The 23,842-nt window shown below is 35.9% G+C and overlaps 1 protein-coding gene across 1 annotated transcript in view; it reads right to left on the reverse strand.

Moving 5' to 3' along the window:
• LOC150086804 (endosome/lysosome-associated apoptosis and autophagy regulator family member 2-like) overlaps window positions 1-23,842 on the reverse strand; it is a 329,438-nt gene that overhangs the window by 260,030 nt on the left and 45,566 nt on the right. The window contains exons 6-7 of the mRNA XM_090372273.1: window positions 13,471-13,585; window positions 2,334-2,483 (exon numbers count right to left, since the gene is read on the reverse strand). Coding sequence (XP_090228399.1) covers window positions 2,334-2,483; window positions 13,471-13,585 — 265 coding nt within the window. The remainder of the gene's footprint in view (window positions 1-2,333; window positions 2,484-13,470; window positions 13,586-23,842) is intronic.

Below are 23,842 nucleotides of genomic sequence, written 5' to 3' on the forward strand. Positions count from 1 at the left end.
TGGTTGATCGTACCGTTGACTTATTGATTTTATAATGTTTTGCCACTGACGAGACACTTTCACCATTAGAAATTTTGTCTAATAACTGAATTTTACTCGCTAATGTCATCACCTTCTTTGATCTTTTCACAATTCCCTTGTTATTCGTAGCCATATTTTTGTAGGGGTTAGAAAAGAATTTGTCCACAATAAAGTCACTTTCTACTGTTAATACACTGGAAAAAGTCTGTTTACACTAACACACTGCAAAACGGTAGATTTTTCACTTTTGTAAGCATATCAATTTATAAATTGATAAATTTATTCAATTTATAAGCATATAAATTAAAATCAAACTACGAAACCTTCCATGACAAGCGCATAGCACATACTGAACAAGGATTAGCGAGAAACATCCACTCGCGATTTTGTCATCCCTCTCCCCCCACCCACTGAGCGCTGTTTTGACCAGAAAAGATGATTTTAGCCATGCCCATGTTTTTTTTATGGCAGAAAATGTTCACGGCGATTTAAAATTCACATTTTTTTTGGTTTCATTTTATATTAAATCAGCGACTGCAAATATGCGAAACTGCGAATACAGATACCACAAATAGCGGGAGTTTACTGGACTCTGTTTTCCCAAGCCTTGGCACAGCCCTGCATGGGATCACAGCACTTGGAGGTAAGGGCTAATTTCTATGATCCTCCCTTAAGTTCAAAAAAGACAAAACCAATCTTTCACCCTCATATAGCTGCTCCGGTGTCAGCATCCCCCCCCCCTCTCATTGCTACACCACTCATATGGTGTAGCAATGAGAGGTGGGGGGGGGCTGATACTGTAGCCTAGTTTGTTTGCTACTTCAACTTTTATTATTTGCTAGTCATATCACCTCCTAATTTCATATTCAACCCCAGGGGCTCACATTTGGTTAAGTACTTGGCACACCCAGGGTCCTGAGCTGGATATCATCATTCTTCTCTTTCTTGGTGATTCCCTTCTACTTCTGACTGACTCACTCTCTCTCTCAGGGTAACTCAGAAATTTTTTTTAGCTGGTGCAGCATAAGCCCCGGTCTTCCTTGCAATATATGGCTAGTAATAATAATAATATTCATTCTGCCTGTGAGTTATTATACCATCTTATTGTCTGGAAGACACCATGTTCCTTCCTGAGACAGCAACATAATTATCAAATTATTTCAACGCCTATTTTTAAATAAAAACCCAGCTCCTTTACTAATATCATTTCATATTATTTATGCGTAATGCTTTGCATGTCTCCCATCAACAATTCCTATGTTTTTATTCTAATATCCAGTGTGTTTAAAGATTCATTCGTTGAATCTTTAAACACAAGAGTACATTCAATGATTCATTGTCAGGTATTAATATAGCTGGCATTTAAGTTAGCACAGGAAACTGAATAACTTGGCATATGGAAAGTTAATTAGTATTCATCCTCAAATATGCAACTATGACTGTCTTCAGTAGCAAGTTCAGTCAGGGGTAGATTCGGCGTTATGCTTTGGGTGGTAATAATGAATGAAATTCCAGCTTTCATGCTTGGAAAGAGTGGCAGCATTGTAAACTTATTTTATTTTGTTTACAGATAATGCAGAAGCAGAACACATAAAAACACAATTTATTTTGGAATAATTCAAGGAGATGGGGTACAGTTCCTTTCTCTTTCCACAATCCAACAAAGCCTTTGATCCCTTCTAGCCATTGGTTAAAAGAGGTGAAAGCAACAAGTGATGGAATAAACAGATTTCAGTAAATTTTTTTTTTTTATTATTATTATTTCTTTTTATATTTCAGGACCTAATATATGCCACCACACACAAAGGAAAACTTAGAGCTAATTAGTATAGTCAACTGACTGTCAAAGAAAATTGTTACCATTACTAGTTTTTAGAGCACTAGTGTCTTTGTCCATATTGCTGCAGTGCTTTATATCCAATGTGAATGCTGAGCAAACTGAATAATTCATGGGGGTGCCAACTCCCTCTGACTGACATTGTCTAACTACAGCCCTGATTGAAAAAGCCTTTAAGAATTTATTCAGTCGCCAATGGGATTTGGATGCTGACCTCCCCAAACAAATGATGAAAACACTATACTGTTATGGAGAGCCAAAACAAATTAATCCATTTCTTTGACATTTAATAAATTAATCAATCAATCCCATGTGGTGTAAAGTATTTTATTTCTGATATTAATTATGAAATGTGACTTCAGCAAAATGATCATACAATACTATCTTACATTTAAAATAAAAGTAACATGTACTGGAAACTTACTGTTCATTTTGACCTTAAAAAACAAAATATTAATTTTAAATAATAACTTACAGGAATACTGCAAAAATCTGTTGCATTTAAGACATGATGATGCCCCTCCAGTAGAGTAAGTATTTTCAGGACAACGTGTACAATGTTTAGATCCTTCATCACTATATGTACCTGGCTCACAAGCAGTACATTCAGATGCATAAGCAACCCCTAAGGTTTTGAAACAATAAATTAAAAGATTATCATTAAAACAGAAAAGGTCCTCTATTGTTTGTCACTCTGACTAAGGACCTTAAAGAGTCCTTCTTAGATATTATTAAACATTTTAAACATTAATATTTTATTTCCAAGTGAAATATAAATACAGAAACCCTTTACATGTAACTCTCAAATTGTTTTCAGCTACAATGGGGTTGATTTTGTTACAAGAACCAAAGCCTGAAATATTATTTTTTTCTAAGTTAGAGTGCAGATTTGCTCTTATACAAACTTACAGGCTTGCAGGTTCATGGCTTGAAGTAATAAATATTAAGAAACAGATAAATCCATTGTAGTTATTGATTTCTTTTAATATACAAATCAAGACACAACATAATAAAATTTAATATAGCACACACACACACACTAGTTATATAGGGATAAAATTCTTGATGAACATGGTCAGGTAAACATATCCACAAATTTGAGGTGAGCCCAATGCTATCTATCAATTTTATCAAAACAACCCATATACAATGGCCTTGAGTACTTCTATGATGAATATTTTTTTCTTCAAACATTTAACTTAGTTTTCAAAATAACTGAACTATATAAAACATAATCACCAAACAATGTTTTTAAAAGAAAATGGCCTATTGCTAATTAAAAATGAAGAAATAAAGACAGAAACAAAATTACAAGCTCAATCAAGAGAAAATACAAATTTTGTAAAATAATCAATCATGTATTTGTGAATAATATCAGTCTTGAATATTTTTATTAAAGCAGTATAGCCAAAATCATTATTTTCTCAGCTGAACAGTTATATTCAAGCTTTAATTCAAGGTTTAATTTGAATTAAATAGCGATTTTGAAAGTTAATATTTAGTGTCCGTAGATTTTATGTTCGTAACTTGCCACCATTGCTATATGATACAGAATAGTATAACGTAAATCCCGAACTTCATAGAGTAAGGTTTAATGTAAAACTAGATAGCAAAATACGTAGCACTGTCTGTTAGATTAGTATAGTATTATCAAATAATCAGTAAAATTTATTAATCTTATTAAATTGCATTGTTAATTAAATTATACTTCGATGCAATCATGACCCAGACTAGAGCAGCAAAGCAACGGGCACAAATTAGCAGGTTGCTGTGGTTCAGGGTAGAACTGAAGGGCATGATTCTCCAATGCATCACAGTCTAAAAAAATGTGTGAAATATGAAATGTTTGCAAACCTTTCTAGAACAGGATATGATCTAGCCAAGGAAGAGGTCTTTGTGTGTGCTAGGTGCAGAGACTGTGAAGAAATTAGGCACCAACTCAGTGTTCTGATGGGCGTCTATGAGGGTTTGAGGTGTAGGGTAGATGCCCTCGATGAAATTAATATGAGGAGTTCATCAAGCTCACAGCTGCCCAACTCAATGCAGTGGCAATTTCGAAGGCAAAATGCGCTGGTCACACAGGAACTAGTTATTGTTGGTGACTCTACTGACAGAGAGATGGGGAAATATATTATGCAAAAAAGGATAGGTGGAACAGGATCAGGGTATGCAAAAAGGATGATAGGTGGAATGGGACCACGGTACTTAAGCCTCTCTTGGTAAGAGCACCCCTTTGTTTCTCTCATAATCTTTTTGCCCTTCTCTGTACTCGTTCTTGTAATTCTACGTCCTTCCTGAAATGAGGCCTCCAGATCTGTACACAGTACTCAAGATGTGGCCTGGCCATTGCATTATACAAAGGGATAATCACCACCTTGTCTCTGCTAGCAAAATTCTTATATATCATTGAAAAAATCCCATGACCTGCTCTGGCAGCCCATCTGCACTGCTTGGAGAACTTCATATCTGACTGCACAATTGTCCCCAGATCTTTTTCATTCTCGACTTCACTGAGTGTAGTACTACACATTGGTATGTTTCTCTTGGGTTACTGCTACCCATATGCAGTACTTTGCATTTGCCAATGTTAAACTTCATTTGCCACTTCTCAGCCCATCTGCCTAACTTTTCTAGATCCTGTTGCAGTAGCATACTGTCTTTAGTGTCATTAACAACCCTGCCAACCTTTGTATCATCTGCAAACTTGGACATTAAGCCTAATATACCTTCATTGATAAATACATAAAACAACAATGGACCCTGCACCGAACCCTGAGGGACTCCACTAATAACATTAGTCTACATAAAGCAGTGTCCGTTTATTACCACTTTCTGCCGTTTCCCACTCAACCATCCCTTTATCTATTGCAGCAACTTGCCCTTAATGCCATACCGCTCCAACTTGTGTGTGTGTGTGTGTGTGTGTGTGTGTGTGTGTGTGTGTGTGTGTGTGTGTGTGTGTGTGTGTGTGTGTGTGTGTGTGTGTGTGTGTGTGTTATGGGGGTTTAATGGCCCACGAGCTGCTGAGGCTATAGTGTGCCTATTCATAGGAATTTTTTATTAGAGAGATATTTTAAAATTTATGAAAGATTCCAATTTTTTTCAAAATAGAGAAAAATTCATTGAAGTTTGCATCGTCACCAATAATATGTTTTAATGCCTTCGGTTCGTGAAGATTTGTTAGGGAAAGGAGGATGGATGTTCTGTCTTGATGATAGTGAGGGCAGTCAATGAGAATGTGTTTGACTGTTAAATGTGAGAAACAGTGTGGACATTGAGGAGGTTCCTCTCCTGTAAGTAGATGGAGGTGAGTCAGGTATGCAAGTCCTATCCGTGCTCGTGCAAGCACTACTTGTTCTCTTCATACTGTTTTGGTGCTAGAGCACAAAAGCTGTGGATCCTGTTTCAACTGATAAAGTTTATTATTGGTTTGGGTGTGCCATAGCTCTTTCCACTGTGCAAGACATGTTGTTTGTAGCTCCAACTTGTACAGCAGTCTTCCATGTGCAACAGTATCAAAAGCTTTCCTGAAATCCAAGTATTTAATATGACAAAATTATTTTTTGCATCCAGTTCCTTTGTGACCACATCATAGTATCCAATCAAATTGGTCAGACAAAACTTCCGCTTAACAAGCCCATGCTGTGCCTGAACTATTACTGCAGTCTTGTCTAGATGATCCTGTATCACCTCTTTAACCAGTGACTCCATTATTTTCCCCAGAACACAAGTTAAAATAACAGGTCTATAATTACTTGTGTCACCCTTTGCACCCCTTTATGAATTGGGGATACATTTGCACATCTCCAGACCATGGGAACCTCCCCTTACTCTAAGGATGCTCTCATAATTATGGCTAAGGATTTGCTTACTTCCCTTCCTGCCTCTTTATTACTCGATAGATTCCATCTGCCCCAGGTGCCTTTTTTATGTTTAACTTTAACAATTTCTCCTCCACTTTGTTCTCAGTTATTACAAAATCACTTAACTCCCTGTTAGAGTTTGATGAACTTCTGGCATTCCCCTCCTTGAATAACTCCTCATGTGTGAATGTAGATGCAAAATACTCATTCAGTTTATCAGCTACTTGAGCAAGATCATCAATAGTCGAACCATCTATGTTAAGTGGACCAATCTGATTCATCCCCTTCCTTCTAGAGTTTACATAAGTAAAGAACTCATGTTCTTTACTTATGTAAACCGAAACTTCCGACCATCCCAGGGATGTTCCTCTAGACTTATGCAACTACATGAAGAGTCCAACAGAGCATCATCTACTAGACCCCCTTGTAACTATACTTCCATTGATTTCAACACTTAAGAGTTGTAATCCAAAACTTGCAAGTTTCCTGCTGCTTAACAGCAAAGACTGAAACTACAGCCTCACATTCTAACATCTTCAATAATACCCTAGCAACTCCTTCAATTAATAGTACAACTACAAACTTTCCTACCACCACTACTGTTGTAACTTCATTCTCTTCTAATTAGCCTATGCCTTCTTATTTTTTCTAAAGGAGTTTTAATTTTCAAAAATTAATTTAAAATACATGTTTTAATAGAGAAAATGAAAAATTCATTTCCTCTATTAAATTACTAATTTTATTTCCACAACAACAGATTCACTCTCAATGGGAACTAAATGTTTTAACTTTACTTATTCAACAGCAATAAAAATCCAACTGTCAGCTGTTCATCTACTGCTTGCAATGTACAAACATAATGGTAGATTTACCACTCCTCACTTCCAAGCATCTTGGTGTGACAGGAAGTCTTGGGATGTTTTAGTTCTTTGGCATTGCTGCTTGAGGTTTCTGAATTCTAATATTCTCAGTGACACTGAAAAAATTCATTTCCTCCTCAAGAAATCTAGTCAGTGTCACTCTTTTAATTGTCTTATAACCATTTTCCCACCTTATCTTTCATAGTTTTTGCTACTACGATACATACAAATATACTACTACAATAAATACAAATATTCTTTCCATCGCTAATATGGACAGTTTACACAATTTGCTGGTAACAAAATGATATGTGCTCATCACTCCTAGTTGGCAATCCTACAAAGTGAAGGGAAAGGAAGAGAGAGAGAGAGAGAGAGAGAGAGAGAGAGAGAGAGAGAGAGAGAGAGAGAGAGAGAGAGAGAGAGAGAGAGAGAGAGAGAGAGAGCACATCTTGAAATATGAAAATTAACCCCTCCCCACACCTGCCAAAATGAAATTGCTTATAGTAAAAATGCTTGTTTAGGTCATTGCATATTCATATTAAAAACTGGAAAAAACTAGGGTAAATTTTATTTAAGGCTATACCATGAGTGTTAAAGGATATCACTAACACATGCATTATTTCAAGTTTGAACTGAATGTATTATATTGAAATACCCAATGTTTATTGTAAAAAATACTGATATCCACAGTCCCCTAGAGTTTTCAAGATGTGCAAATGCAACTTGACTTCTCTTCCAGGGAAAGTTAGGGGATAAAAAGGGTTTTTTTTTTTTTTTTTTGTTAGTTGTTGGCGCATCGGCTTCTGTGGCCGTAATGCACCTCCCAAGGTTTTTGCACTACTCTGATTCAAGCCCGAGGTGGGATTCGAACCCATGACCTTTGGGTTGCCAGGCAGGCACTTTACCTACCCGGCTAGCCTGGTCAGCAGATAAAGAAGTAATGCAGGATTACCTTAACAGAAATGCAGTCATACAACAATGGCAGATACTTTGAATCACCATACTGAGTTTCTAGTATTTTTCATTATTTATTCTATAATACTTATCTACAATTAATTTTTAGGATTACATATGTACTATATTTATTTTTATTTTGTAAATAAATTATTTTGATTTTTATATTCTGCTGTTTAGTTAGCTAATTTGATTACTAATGCTTTTTAGATAAAGTAAATCTTAATTTAAGATTTTTAATTATTTATTTTGCATGTATTCTAATTTCTAGCAAAAGACTCAAAATACAGAGAGCCTCCCAAGCTTTCAGGATAACAGATCTGGTACTACATATCTGTTTGTTTTTTTTTTTTTTGAAAATCTGAAAGTCACTTCAAACAATGTAGAAACTATCTTTAAAGTGTACCTTTCCAACTAACTGCAGATGTAGGCTATAATTCATGCTGCCATGAATTATAGCCTGCATCTAATAGTTAAGAATATAGTTAAGAAATTTTGAGGAAGAGGAAGCAATCACACCAGCTAACCTCAGTTGTCCAATTTGGGCTTACAAAAGCTGAAATTGAAGGAATTTTCTAGGATTAAAATATAGAAGTTGATAAAGCCGAATCCAATGAAACATAAATAGACATAGGGAAAGCATCAAAAGAAAAATAATAATTACCATTTTCTGGTATTTTTTAACATTTTTTTAAATTCAGATTTAATTTTTGACAATTTTACTTTAGTGATGAGCAATAAAGTCAAAATAAGAACAAATTAATATTTAATAGCAATTACATAAAAATTTTCATTTTTTAGAAAATTTCAATATACCACAAAAATAAGGCATACTACAGAGCCCACTTCCATCAGAAATTCACTGCCACATAGACCAGAAAACTCACTTGTGAAAAGGTTAATAAATCAAAATATAAGAATAAATAATATATATCTTAAATATATATTAACTCATTACAGTGGTCAACAAAATTAAACATTTTTTTTCATCAAAGATGTAAACACTTTTCTAAATCAGTTTTTCATGCTGATTTCAAATATGTTCTCAGTTTGTCTCTATCACATGCAGCTGTCATAATAAAACTGCTGATAATATCAATACACACTTAATTAAGGCATTTTGTAATGATTTACAAAATTAATTTGTAAATCATTACAAAATGCACAGGACTGGTTACAATTACATTTTTATCGCTTTTACAGTTTAAACCCAATATACTTTATACACACAGTTAAAATAATACATTATTGTAAAAAGATGTGTACAATTTAAAATTGTTGTGCAGATAATTTCCTTTGATATACCATTGTCCAGAATGCCACAAAACAACAACCAGCAGTAGTTTCTCAACATACATTCATTGCAGAAACCTCGGCAGTGATTTCCCATTGACTAAAAGTCTTGATGAAATCATTCTTCCTGTTTATCACTCACATTGCCAAGGTTTTCAAATACAAGAAATGAAGTTTCAGCAACATCTCTAGCAGTAAGCTACAAAATCTTGAAATAACTGGGAGTAAAGTGGAGGAGAAACTGTTGAAGATAAACACAAGAAAGGCACCCGGGGTGGATGGGATCTATCCAGTTATATTAAAGGAGGCAGCAAAGGAAGTAAGCAAACCCTTAGCCATAATTATGAGAGCTTCCTTGGACTCAGGGGAGGTACCCATAGACTGGAAATGTGCAAATGTGACCCCAATTCACAAAGGACGATCAAAGGCTGACACAAGTAATTATAGACCTGTGAGCTTAACTTCTGTTCCAGGAAAATTAATGGAGGCACTGGTTAAAGAAGCACTGCAGGATCATTTAGACAAGACTTCAGTTATAACTCAGACACAGTATGGTTTTGTTAAGGGGAAGTCTTGCCTGACCAATTTGATTGGATACTATGATGCAGTCACAAAAGAACTGGATGCAGGGAATAACTTTGATATTATATACTTGGATCTTAGAAAGGCTTTTGATACTGTTGCACATGGAAGACTGCTACACAGATTGGAGCAGTGTGACATTGGAGGCAAATTGCTGCTATGGATAAAGGGGTGGTTGAGGGGAAGAAGACAGAGAGTGGTAATCAATGGACACTGCTCATCGTGGACTAATGTTATTAGTGGAGTCCCTCAGGGCTCAGTGTTGGGTCCATTATTGTTTTCTGTATTTATAAATGATATTGATGATGGTATATCAAGCTTAATGTCCAAGTTTGCAGACGATACAAAGGTTGGCAGGGTTGTCAAGGACACTACTGACACTATGCTGCTGCAACAGGATCTGGAAAGGTTGAGCAGATGGGCTGAGAGGTGGCAAATGAAGTTTAACATTGACAAATGTAAAGTACTACACATGGGAAACAGCAACCCCAGAGCAACGTATCAACTCTGTGGTACTACACTGACAGTGGTAGAGAATGAAAGGGACTTGGGGGTGGTTGTGCAGGCAGATATGAAGTTCTCTGAGCAGTGCAGACGGGCTGCAAGAGTAGCTCATGGAGTATTGTCAATGATATACAGGAATTTTTCCAGCAGGGATAAGGAGGTGATTATTCCATTGTATAAGGCAATGGTCAGGCCACACCTAGAGTACTGTATACAGGTCTGGAGGCCTCATTTCAAGAAGGATGTAGAGCTGCTGGAACGAGTACAGAGAAGGGCAACAAGATTAGTGAATGGAACAAAGGGGTGCTCTTACGAAGAAAGGCTTAAGTTTTGCAAATTACAGTGTCTGGAGACTAGGCACCAGCGAGGTGATCTGATAGAGGTGTATAAAGCCTTGAATGGTTTAAGCATGCTCAATGCTGATGGGATTCTTCCTCTAGCTCAGAAAAATCACCTGAGAGGGCATAAATTCAAATTGAGGAAAGACAGATGTAGGATAGACGTGCGGAAATTTGCCTTTAGCCAGCGGGTGGTTGGTTGGTGGAACAGACTTCCATCCCTTGTGGTGGAGGTTGATAGCCTAAATAAGTTTAAGGCTCGGCTGGACAGGTATTTTGAACGAACAGAGGGGTGAAGTGGAAGTGGGGTTTTTTTTTTTTTTTTTGGCTGATGCTCCATAAGCTTGCTTTCTTGCATCAAATGCCTCTGCTAATGCTAAACATATGACATCCCTTTTCTTTATATGCATCAATCAATTTCTGAACTCCATCCTTATGTGGCAGATCTTTAGTTACTCAAAATGTTTCTACAAAGCCATTTGAAAGCCTGCTGTGCTTTTAGTTCTAATACATTGAGGCATTTTTCATAGCTTTTATTTTGTAGAAGCAGACTGATTTGAGATCCCACAATTCCCTCTTTCACTCTCATGCTGATCTTTGGAAATTTCTCAAGTAACAAAATTCTCTCAAATTCATCTTGCCCATCCCTTTCACAAACCTGTCATTAAGCCTTCATCAACTACTCACAACTTTCAAACTTTGCTGTGAGTAGTTGATGAAGAGTCACCATTCAGCCATTTGAAAGCCTGCTGTGCTTTTGGTTCTGATACTTTGAGGCATTTTTCGAAGCTTTCATCCTGCAGAAGCTTGCTGATTTGAGGTCCCACAAAGATTCACTCTCACTGATATTTTGGAAATTAGGGAACTGTCACCAGTACATTAATGTGTACTAGTGACTTAAGCGATTTAGGCAATTCCCTAAAAACTCCATTGATATCAAGGCAGTAACAAAGCAGGCTGTTTACTGTAAAGAATATCACGAAAGCTTGGTTTCTTTGTTGACAGTGAAAAACTTTGATATTCTTACTGAGTGTTTCTGCTTTAGTTTCAAAGTGAGAAATTTAGCTTCATCAGAGATAATTCTGGCTCAGATTACAAACCCAATGAAATTTGTTCATTGGGTATGTAAGCAGGATCAGCTGAAGTTCTCAGGTCTCTGCCAATCACACCTTCAACACAGTACATTTCATCCTCTAAAGAATTCCCTACAAATCCCTACAAGTCCATGCTGGGTGAGGTTTCGGAATTGGCATACTGTCATTTTGAGGGATTGCTCTCACTGCTGAATCCAAGTTTGAATAAATAATCTTGTGCTTATTCTTCACTGAAAATTCAGTTAATTCACAATAAAAAAAAATAGCAATCATCATTTCTGTCTTTTGGTTCCCTCCATACTATGGGTATGGCAAACAGCAGCAACTCTTTTCTTTTGTTCAATGAGTCATGTAATCCATCTGAACAAGTGGTACAAATAACTTGTAGTGTCCACGCCTTACTCTGGTTACCTAAAAGACAGCCAAAATGTAAGGTAAATTTTCTGAATATGTATCATGATCATACAGGGTTGTAATTAAGTTAGAAAAGAGCCACACATAACAGAATTTGTTGGGGTGATTTTTATACTTTCATCAAGGCATAACAATGAATATGTTTCAGTAATTCACCAGATCTCACCTGAAACAACTTATAAAAAACGTGTTTGGACTGCTTTTAAAGCAGTCCGAACACATGCCGTTATCACTCAACATCCTTTTACTGTCCAACTTCAAACTCACAGAACCAACTTTTCTTCTTCCTCATTTATACATTCAACTTCTCTTTTTGTAATTCTCTTTTTAGGCAATTCCCTAAAAACTCCATTGATATCAAGGCAGTAACAAAGCAGGCTGTTTACTGTAAAGAATATCACGAAAGCTTGGTTTCTTTGTTGACAGTGAAAAACTTTGATATTCTTACTGAGTGTTTCTGCTTTAGTTTCAAAGTGAGAAATTTAGCTTCATCAGAGATAATTCTGGCTCAGATTACAAACCCAATGAAATTTGTTCATTGGGTATGTAAGCAGGATCAGCTGAAGTTCTCAGGTCTCTGCCAATCACACCTTCAACACAGTACATTTCATCCTCTAAAGAATTCCCTACAAATCCCTACAAGTCCATGCTGGGTGAGGTTTCGGAATTGGCATACTGTCATTTTGAGGGATTGCTCTCACTGCTGAATCCAAGTTTGAATAAATAATCTTGTGCTTATTCTTCACTGAAAATTCAGTTAATTCACAATAAAAAAAAATAGCAATCATCATTTCTGTCTTTTGGTTCCCTCCATACTATGGGTATGGCAAACAGCAGCAACTCTTTTCTTTTGTTCAATGAGTCATGTAATCCATCTGAACAAGTGGTACAAATAACTTGTAGTGTCCACGCCTTACTCTGGTTACCTAAAAGACAGCCAAAATGTAAGGTAAATTTTCTGAATATGTATCATGATCATACAGGGTTGTAATTAAGTTAGAAAAGAGCCACACATAACAGAATTTGTTGGGGTGATTTTTATACTTTCATCAAGGCATAACAATGAATATGTTTCAGTAATTCACCAGATCTCACCTGAAACAACTTATAAAAAACGTGTTTGGACTGCTTTTAAAGCAGTCCGAACACATGCCGTTATCACTCAACATCCTTTTACTGTCCAACTTCAAACTCACAGAACCAACTTTTCTTCTTCCTCATTTATACATTCAACTTCTCTTTTCTGGAACAACTTTCCCTCTTACATATTTCCTGATAACTATATCTACAGAAGTTCAAGTCTAATGTCAACAAATATCTTCTTTCATCTTCTCAACCTCCAACCCATGCACAGTACTAAGTACTATAGGTTCTAATACCTCTCGTGTTTGGGATTTTCATTAAAAAAATAATGAAATAATTAAATTATGAAATAACAAGGACATGGGTATATTCAAAAAATTACATAAATATGAATGTATAAACAATAATAATAATTAATAAATAATAATTATATTAAAGTAGGTTGAATGAATAGGTACGTGAGTTGTAATATCAGTCTCATCAAAAAAACTAGATGTACTATAAGAAAAATAAAAACAGATTTGGAATCAGTGGCCAAAGATCCATGTAGTTCAAAGTTTTTTTTTCTGATGAAAAATGCTTGTTGACTTATGTTATTAAATGATTAGCACATTCTTGACTTACCACTTATATAAATGCTTTTAATTCGAACAGGATTGGGCTTTCTACCATTAGAATCTGCAATTGTCAGACCTACAGTTTTCCAATATAGAACATTTAACCCTGCTCGCAATGGTACCTAAAATATAATACAAAGACAACAATCAGATTTTCAATTTTATATTAAAATAGTGGACTACACAGTAAAAGTGCGCCACAAACAGAGGTTATGTGGTCCAGAAAAATTATACATTAATAGCCAAAATATAAATTTATCATTTGTATTCTGGTTATTAATAAAACAGGCCTCTTTTAATAGTAAACCTCTTTTATCACTCTATGGAGCAGTTTTACTAGCAATATTACCACAAGCAAATGCATAATCAGAAAAAAAAAAAGTAAAAATATAACTCATCAACAAATCTTTTCCCTAAACTATAACACAGACATGCTCTTTAATGAAAATAAAATTACTTGTTTTCTTCTTGCCGATTCCTCCCCCCCTCCCTCCCTCCCTCCCTCCCTCCCTCTCTCTCTCTCTCTCTCTCTCTCTCTCTCTCTCTCTCTCTCTCTCTCTCTCAGGGTAACTCGGAAATTACTTTTGGCTGGTGAAGCATAAGCCTCAGGCTTCCTTGCACCATATGGCAAAAAATAATAATTCTAATGTGTAGGTCTGACAGTATTATAAAAATGAAATGAGAAACAAGAAATTGAATAGAAATAAGGAATGCATGGAGTGAAAGGAAGCATTAGTATTACAATGTTGATATTAAAGCAAACATCCAATTTCAACTTTAACAAACTTCCAAACACAAACACATTCACTGGTAATTTATAATCAACAAAATGCTGTCCAAAAGTTAATAAACTTCATGAAATTTGGTATTTGTTACTCCTTAAAATTTTATAATAGAAGTCCAACTATACCAGACATAAGTGCTGGCATATTCAGCCATAACAGCTGGATGATACTGATATTCAAAAGGGCTCTTTTTAGATTGAACAACACAGACTAAATACAGTTACTTTTTGGAACATTTATAAGAAATGGGAAATAGCTCAACAGGTCATACTAATCTTCATGAAAAACATGATTATTTCTAATTGTAAGATCTTCATGATCTTACAATTAGAAATAATCCTTTAAGCCTTAAGAGGAGGAGGACAGTACATGGTTGCTGGTGCAACAACAATAAAGCTTGCAACAGTTGTGTAAAAAAAAAAAAAAAAGGGTTATTAATCAATCCAGTCTTGATTTTGAAAAGGCTAAGAGTAGGAAACTTGCTTCTTATTCTATCTTACTGGTAGTCAAGCCTTCTGGTCTCAACTTCTGCCCTTCAATACTCTCATCTACAACCTAATGGTTCTCTTGGTTTGGTTTGGTTTTGTTTTGGCTTTTATGGCACATGAGCAACTAAGGCCATGATGCACCAAGTCCAGATGGTTCTCTTGTATCCTCAGCTAAAGCTAAACCTTACTTATTCGCATCCTACTTTTTCTCTAACTCTTACAGTGCCAATCTAGGTAAATCACTGCCTATCATACCAAATCCACTCCCTTAAATGTCTCCATTGGCTTTCTGACCCAAGGATATTAGAGGAATTCGGAAAAATCTTGATGCCAAGAAGTCTCTGAGTGTTGACGGTATTATTCCCCACTTGTTCTCAAACTAGTGCTCCAGAGCTTGCTCCTGGTTGTGCTGCTTTTTTTCAATCTTTTATTCCACTAACATTCTTCCATCTGCATGGAAATTTGCTCATATCCAGCCAATTCCTGAAAGGAGTAACAAACCCTCTTCCTTTCCTTCCAATTATTATCCTATTATACTTACCTCAACTCTTTCTAAAGTAATGTAAAAATTCATCAATTACAATCATTAAAATCCAATTCTTACACTTTCTTGAAACCTTCTACCTGATCGATGCATTCTGTCAATGTCAATCTACTGGTGATATCATGGCTCATGTTACTCATTTTTGGACAAATTCTATGGAAAAATTCAGTGAAACTCAAGTTGTTCTTGATATTTCCCAGGTTTTTTATTGTGGTTGCCATAAATGCCTTCTAAACATGAGTTAATTAAATGTGAAATAACTAATTAAACCATATGAAATCTGTTATCAAGTGAATTTTATTGAGTAAGTTAAGTGTCATTATTATTATTAAGTTAAACTCCTGCACAATAGAACAACTTAATAATTAGTTATATTTCTGTATTTCATGTTGCATCATGTCATCACACCTAAAGATGGAGATATTAATGAAACCAAAACTACATTAAGTTGGTTTTAAATCTGAAAAATGCAGAGAAGTGAATAAAGATTGGGAGAAGAGAGTACAACATTGTATACCTGCAGATACAACCTTCAAGTTGTTCAGTGCACATTTCTGCTTGCAAATGTTAGGGAAAGGAACCCATTGCAGACAGACTTGCCCAGGACCAGATCAGCTCAGGAGCAAATCAGTCTTTGGAGAGGGAAACTTATTTATTAAGTATTAAGCATTAATTATTTATTAAGTAACTTAAGTATTTGGTTTCCTTCCACAAGTTGGTCCCCCCCCCTTTTTTTTTTTCACAGAAGAAAGGGAACCCCTTTTAGCTGCCTTTCCCATTTTCATCACATTAGCATATGTGTAAAGTGCCTACTGTCTTCACCATGTTCATCTATTCAGCCATCAGCATTTAACAACATCAACAATATCCAAGAAGTCATTACTCTTTTGGGGAGCTTTTTTTTTGTCATGTTTACTAAACATATATGAATCAAGAATTATTACTATCTCCTTATTATATTAATCATAGCAAAAATATGATGTATGTGTTATATTTTGATTGTTATTAAAATTCAGGAGGAAATAATCGAAAAATATTAACTGCATAGTATGATCTGAGGTATGTGTTGCTATTTGTTTATTTTATTAAATCCCACAGAAGATCTGAAATACATGTTGCATTTCAATTTTTATTAAAAATCCAGAAGAAAATAAGTAAAATACTAAAAATGTTGAGTGAATATTACATTGTGAGGTATGTGCAGTGAAGTTAAAACAATTACTTTTATATATTATTTAGTTAATAAATTAGTAATTAATTGGATAATTATTTAATTAATTTTTACTTCTATTAATCACAGAAAATTAAAATATTCAATTAATTTAAGAAATAAAAATCAAATATGCCTGAAATGTAACAGTGCATATGTTACCTAACTTGTCTTACAGAAAAAAGGAAGCCAACTCTTGGAAGGAAAACCAAGTTTCTCCTCTCCAACCACCCTTTTGGGTTTCTTTCCCTAATGTTTGCACATTGATCAACTCATAAAATGGACCTATGGGTATAAAATACTGCATCCTTCTCCATAGCTTTATACACTTCCTGCATTTTTTTCATCTCAATACTTTTAAAACAAACAGTGCAATTTTGGTTCATATTAATATCACAGTTCTTAGGCCTGTTGGCAGGATTCAATATAGAACGGGACTGAGAAATTGTGCCAATTATTAAGGAATTCTCTTATGCAGGAGTTTAACTTTCTTAATGTAATACTTTTTTACACAATAAAATTCACTTTATAAAAACAATAATATAATACTTTTTTACACAATAAAATTCACTTTATAAAAACAATAATATAATACTTTTTTACACAATAAAATTCAAATATGCATAAAAACAATCACATGGTTTAATTTTTGTCATTAACACTAATTAATTAGTATTAGTCATACAGTGCAAGAGATCCACAGGCTTTTGCTGCACTAGTAAAAAAATTTCAAGTAAATTAAATTAAATGTATAAATAAACAAAAATAAATATATAAAAAATAGCTAAGGTAAAGAAAGCCAACATAAGAACGACAAGAAACATCGGATAACTTACATGGAAAATTAGTTTACCAACACACACCGGACTCTAGCGCTGCTCACTCGGTAAACAGATGGTAGGTGTTATCGGTCTGGAGCCAAAATCAAGAAGGATATATTGATTGACAAGTAGGTGTGGCAAATGATGAATTGTTGGTGGTGGTGCGACAGATAACAAGCTACTGTGTAGTTATTGGTTGGCATTATAATGTGTATTTATGAGTAAAGAATGGTGCATAATAGTTTTTGATGAACGGTAAACAGGTAATAGTAGCAATGAATCTTTTAAAGATGGAAGAAATTTGTAAGGAAAATAAAACGTTGGTTGATTTTTTGATGAAAACTAAATTAATAAAAGTTTCATTCTGTTCATTTTTATGTTCTTCATTATGTTTTTTTCTCATTATTAAAAGCAGATTTTTGGAGTTCATGAGTGTTTTTACTATACTGTTGATTTAGGTTTGGTTACGAAAAAAAGGAAAAGGTTTCTTTATTTTTCGTTATATTTCATAACTTGACCTTAAAAATAAAAGTACAGTAATAAAAAATTAATATTTTGTTAATAAGCAATTTATGCACTAGTCCACCCACAATTCTAAAGAAATAAGGTTAGGTTAGCCCCTCCATTTTGGGGGGGTTCAAGCTACCATGGGATTCGTGGAGGTAACCTGACCTTTTTTCACCATTAGGGCAAGTTACCATTAATGCTTCTGAGTGCTACTAAAGTGATACTAAACTGATGTTATCGTGTGTTGCGTTCGTGCACCAATCATCATTTGCCACACCTACCTGTCAATCAATATATCGGTCTCGACTTTGCTCCAGACTGATAACACCTACCGTCTGTTTACCAAGCGAGCAGCGTCAGAGTGCTGTATCGGGAAACTAATTTTCCGCGTAAATTATCCGTTTTTTATTGTTCTTGTGTTGGCTTTCTTTACCTTCGGCAAAAAAATAAATTCATTATGTTGCATCCTTCTGTCAACACCTAAAACATGCTTCCATCTTATGGTTTGCCTTCTGCTTTTTCAATCAGGTAGTCAGTTTTCTCCTTGCTCACTACAGACATTGGCAAATGGCTCTCCATCTTCCAACTTATTAATTAACACCAGTGTTCTTCAAGTCTCAGGTTTTTCCCCCCAATCTTTTCTTCTTGTATATTAATGGCTTTCTTCCACTGGCTGGAAATCCTATCCATAGTTTTACTGATGACAGCACACTACAATCTTTCCTCCATTTTGAGACACCTTGTTCTTTACAGACATTTTCAACTTCTCAAATATCCACCACCAGTTCGTTAAGTGCCGATTTCCATATAATTCTTCAGTGGAGCAAATAAAATTTACTTCAATCCTAAAACAACATTCCTGTGCTATTTATCACAAAAAGAAGTCTTCTGCACCTGTGCTCATTTTCAATAACACTCAGATTTCTAGACAGGAATACATATCTATATTAGAGGTAATCGGATTCCAAATCTCTCTTGGCATAAGCACATCACAGATATAGCTCCCTCATCAAAAAACTTAGATATTCTTTATTGCTCTTGGTGTTACTTTTTTTACAGATACTTCCTCTATACAAATCTCAAATTCATTCTACCACAGAATATTGTACACCACATCTGGAGTGGTTCCCCAGAATCTCAAGCTCCCAGATGGCAGTCCTGTTAATTAATGACCAATCTCTTACAGGTTTTCCCCACTCTGTTACATGACATTCAGTTTCTGTTGCATGCTTTTCAATATCTATTGAAAGCATCTGAAGACAGTCATGCAATTCCACTCATCTTCAAATATGTATATCAACAAGTCAGCATCCATTTGTTATCCAACTCCAAACAGACAGAACTAACTTTTCCTCATTATCATTTATCTTCTACTTCTGTTCTTCTGAACAACCTTCCTGCATGCATATTTCTCAAAAATTACAATCTACAAAAATTCTGGAATAATGTCAACTAGCAGCTTCTTTCTTTTCAGCCATTCACCTATTCAAAATACTAAAGGAAAAAAAAAATTTATTGGGTTACTAGTTTATCATTATTAACATAAAACTACCACAAATACAACTACTTAACAATTGACAATGAAATTGGATTTCATGTTAAATCCTGTTGTCAGGTCCAATCAAGAAAGAACAAATGTTCAAATAAGTGTACAAGGAAGAAAACCATATTATTATAGCTTGATGATAGTATTCAAAGAAACATTGTTAACAGGAGAGACTGCTTCTACAGGGATACGATACACTTAAATAGAAAGGGTGCAAGAATGTTTGCTGATGCTATAGAGGCAGTGTTAGGTGGGTCGAAAAACTGCTAGATTGGGAGGGATACAAGGACTAATAGATAAACAGTAGCCACTGGCAGAGGTGAAAGTGATTCTTGCACTGCTTCTATTGGAATGAGCAGCAGCTTGGAAAATAAGATGCAGGATATTTCAGAGACTGCTGGGAGTCATTGGGGTACAAGTAAACACATGGGTGTGTTAGGGTAGCTAAGAATAGGAACAGGTGCATGTATACTTGCATGTGCACCAATGCTAGGAGTTTGGTAAATAAATTTGATGAATTTGAGGTATTGCTCAAAGCATCAAAGGCGGATATTGTTGGGATATCAGAGACATGATGTCACACAGATATAAGGAATGCAGAACTGGAATTTGGGGAGTACAACGTCTACAGAAAGGATAGACAGGATAGGAAGGGGGAAGGGGTTATGCTATTAGTTAAGAAACACATAAAATCCAAGGAAGCGAAGCCAATCGACATCGCTGGACAGTGCAGTGTCAAGTCAGTTTGGTGTGACATAAGCATTGGGAGATCAAAATTGAGAGTAGGAGTGTGCTATAGGCCTAATGACTCAGATGAGTATAATAAGAAACTGTACAGGGAAATAGAGTGGGCCAGTAAATCAGAGAGTCTTATAATGGGGAATTTTAATTTCCCAGATATTGACTGGAATTTGTGAGTTGGTCACTCACACACTAGCAAGGCTTTTGTGGATTTATTGGATGATTGTTTTCTAAATCAGCATGTTCGGGAGGCAGCTAGAGGGAGCAATACTCTTGATTTCATTATCAGTAGTGATTCTTCATGCATTAAGAATCTGCCGATACAGGTGGCAGTGATCACAGTGTGCTGAAGTTGGATTTACTCAAGGAGGTAACTACCATCAGGGGTAAAGGGAAGGGTTATTGATTTTGTAAAGGCGACTACGATGGGCTGAGACAGTATTTAAGTTCTATACAGTGGGACCAACTGATGATGTTACCAACAGCAAACTCAAAATGGGAAGCATTCAAAGAACTTATCTTGGAAGCTACTAGGCTTTACATACCAACTAAGAAATAGTGTTCAAGGTTCAGGCCTAAATGGATGTCAGATGAACTAATGAGACATATGGCAGAGAAGAAAAATTCATGGGATACATATAAATTAACATGTGACACAGAAGCCTATGATAGATATAAGTTGATCTGTAATCAAGTTACAAAGGAGGTTAGGCAGGTGAAGGCAGATTACGAGAAATCTTTGGCAAGGGATGCAAAAAAAAAACAGCAAAGAGTTCTTTACTTATGTAAACTCTAGAAGGAAGGGGATGAATCAGATTGGTCCACTTGATATCGATCGTTTAACTGTTCATGATCCTGCTCAGGTAGCTAACAAACTAAATCAATATTTTGCATCTACATTCACACATGAGGAGTTATTCAGGAAGGGGAATGCCATAGTTGAAGTAAACACTGGCAGCGAGCTAGATGATATTGTAATAATTGACAGTAAAGTGGAGGAGAAATTGTGGAAGATAAATACAAGAAAGGCACCTGGGGTCGATGGAATCTATCCAGTTATATTAAAGGAGGCAGCAGCAAAGGAAGTAAGCAATCCGTTAGCCATAATTATGAGAGCTTCTTTGGACTCAGGGGAGGTACCCATGGACTGAAGATGTGCAAATGTGACCCCAATTCACAAAGGAGGATCAAAGGGCAACACAAGTAATTATAGATCTGTGAGTTTAACTTCTGTTCCAGGGAAATTAATAGTGGCACTAGTTAAAGAAGCACTGTGGGATCATTTAGACAAGATTTCAGTTATAGCTCAGACACAGCATGGTTTTGTTAAGGGAAGGACTTGCCTGACCAGTTTGATTGGATACTATGATGTAGTCAGAAAAGAATTGGATGCAGGGAATAACTTTGATATTATATATTTGGATCTTAGAAAGGCTTTTGATACTGTTGCACATGGAAGACTGCTGCACAAATTGGAGCAGTATGGCAGTGGTGGCAAATTGTTGCTATGGATAAAGGGATGGTTGAGTGGCAGAAGACAGAGAGTGGTAATTAATGGACACTGCTCATCGTGGACTAATTTTATTAGTGGAGTCCCTGAGGGTTCAGTGTTGCGTCCATTGTTGTTTTCTGTATTTATAAATAATATTGATGATGGTATATCAAGCTTAATGTCCAAGTTTGCAGAAGATACAAAGGTTGGCAGGGTTGTTAAGGACGCTACTGACGCTATGCTGCTGCAACAGGATCTGGAAAGGTTGAGCAGATGGGCTGAGAGGTGGCAAATGAAGTTTAACATTGACAAATGTAAAGTACTACATATGGGAAACAGCAACCCCAGAGCAACGTTTCAAATCTGTGGTACTACACTGACAGTGGTAGAGAATGAAAAGAACCTGGGGGTAATTGTGCAGGCAGATATGAAGTTCTCTGAGCAGTGCAGACAGGTTGCAAGAGTAGCTCATGGTGTCTTATCAATGATATACAGGAATTTTTCTAGAAGGGATAGGGAGGTGATTATTCCCTTGTATAAGGCAGTGGTCTGGCTGCACCTTGAGTACAGGTCTGGAGGCCTCATTTCAAGAAGGATGTAGAGCTGCTGGAACGAGTACAGAGAAGGGCAACAAGGTTAGTGAACGGAACGAAGGGGTGCTCTTAAGAAAGGCTTAAGTTTTGCAAATCACAGTGTCTGGAAACTAGGCACCGGCGAGGTGATCTGATAGAGGTTTACAAAGCCTTGAATGGTTTGAGCATGGTCAATGCTGATGGGATACTGCCTCTTGCTCAGAATAATCAACTGAGAGGGCATAAATTCAAATTGAGGAAAGACAGATGTAGGATAGATGTGCGGAAATTTGCCTTTAGCCAGCGGGTAGTTTGTTGGTGGAACAGACTTTCATCCCTTGTTGTGGAAGTTGATAGCCTAAATAAGTTTAAGGCTCAGCTGGACAGGTATTTCGAATGAACAGAGGGGTGAAGTGGAAGTGGGGTTTTTTTTGGCTGATGCTGCATAAGCTTGCTTTCTTGCATCATATGCCTCTACTAATGCTAATGACAGAGAGTGGTAATCAATGTACACGGCTCTTCACAGACTAATGTTATTAGTGGACTCCACTAGGGTAGTATTGGGCCTATTGTTGTTTTCTATATTTATTAATGATATTGATGAAGATATATCAGGCTTAATGTCCAAGTTTGCAGATGATACAAAGATTGGCGTGGTAGTTAATGACAGTAATGACAGTATGCTACTACAATAGGATCTAGAAAAGTTAGGCAATTGGGCTGAGAAATGGCAATTGAAGTTTAACATTGATAAATGCAAAGTACTGCATATGGGTAGCAGTAACCCCAGAGTAATGTACCAACTGTGTGGTACTACACTCAGGGTAGTGTAAAATGAAAAAGACTTGGGGGTAATTGTGCAGTCAGATATGAAGTTCTCCGATAAATGCAGACAGGCTGCCAGGACAGCTCATGGGGTTTTGTGAATGATATACAGCAATTTTGTTAGCGGGGATAAGGAGGTGATTATGCCACTGTATAATGCAATGGTCAGGCCACATCTTGAGTACTGCATACAGGTCTGGAGGCCTCATTTTAGGAAGGATGTAGAGCTGCAGGAATAAGTACAGAGAAGGGCAATGAGATTGATGAGGGGAACAAAGCATTGCTCTTACCAAGAAAGGCTTAAGTTCTGCAAAATTATGGTGTCTGGAGACTAGGCACCTGTGAAGTGATCACATTGAGGTGTTTAATGTGATCACTTTAAGGCTTTTAAGGCTTTGAATGGATTGAGCAAGATCAATGCTGATGGGTTCTTCCTCTTGTTCAGACTATACTCATGAGGGGACACAAATTGAAATTGAGGAAGGACGGTTGCAGAATAGATGTGCAGAAGTTTGCCATTAACCAATAGGTGGTTGATTGTTGGAACACAAGTTGATAGTTTAAATAAATTCAATGAAGAACTTGACAAATTATTGGAAGGAATGAATAAGTGAAATGGGAATGCTTGCTTTCTTATATCATTTGCCACTTCTAATGCTAATAAAAGGAAGAAATCAAGAATAGCTCTTAAAATAAGTCTAAGTTAGAGAAATATTGGAACAAAATATTTCCATATTATTCTCCCTGTTTAATAAAGCTAAACGTTAACTGTTTTTGTAAAATATGAGCTATTACAGAAGTATTTTAATTAATGTATTTTAAGCTGTTATTAATTGTAAGTGATAATT

This window comes from Mastigoproctus giganteus, chromosome 4 (assembly GCF_048544385.1).
Source record: "Mastigoproctus giganteus isolate SK-2022 chromosome 4, ASM4854438v1, whole genome shotgun sequence".
Classification (NCBI taxonomy): domain Eukaryota; kingdom Metazoa; phylum Arthropoda; class Arachnida; order Uropygi; family Thelyphonidae; genus Mastigoproctus; species Mastigoproctus giganteus.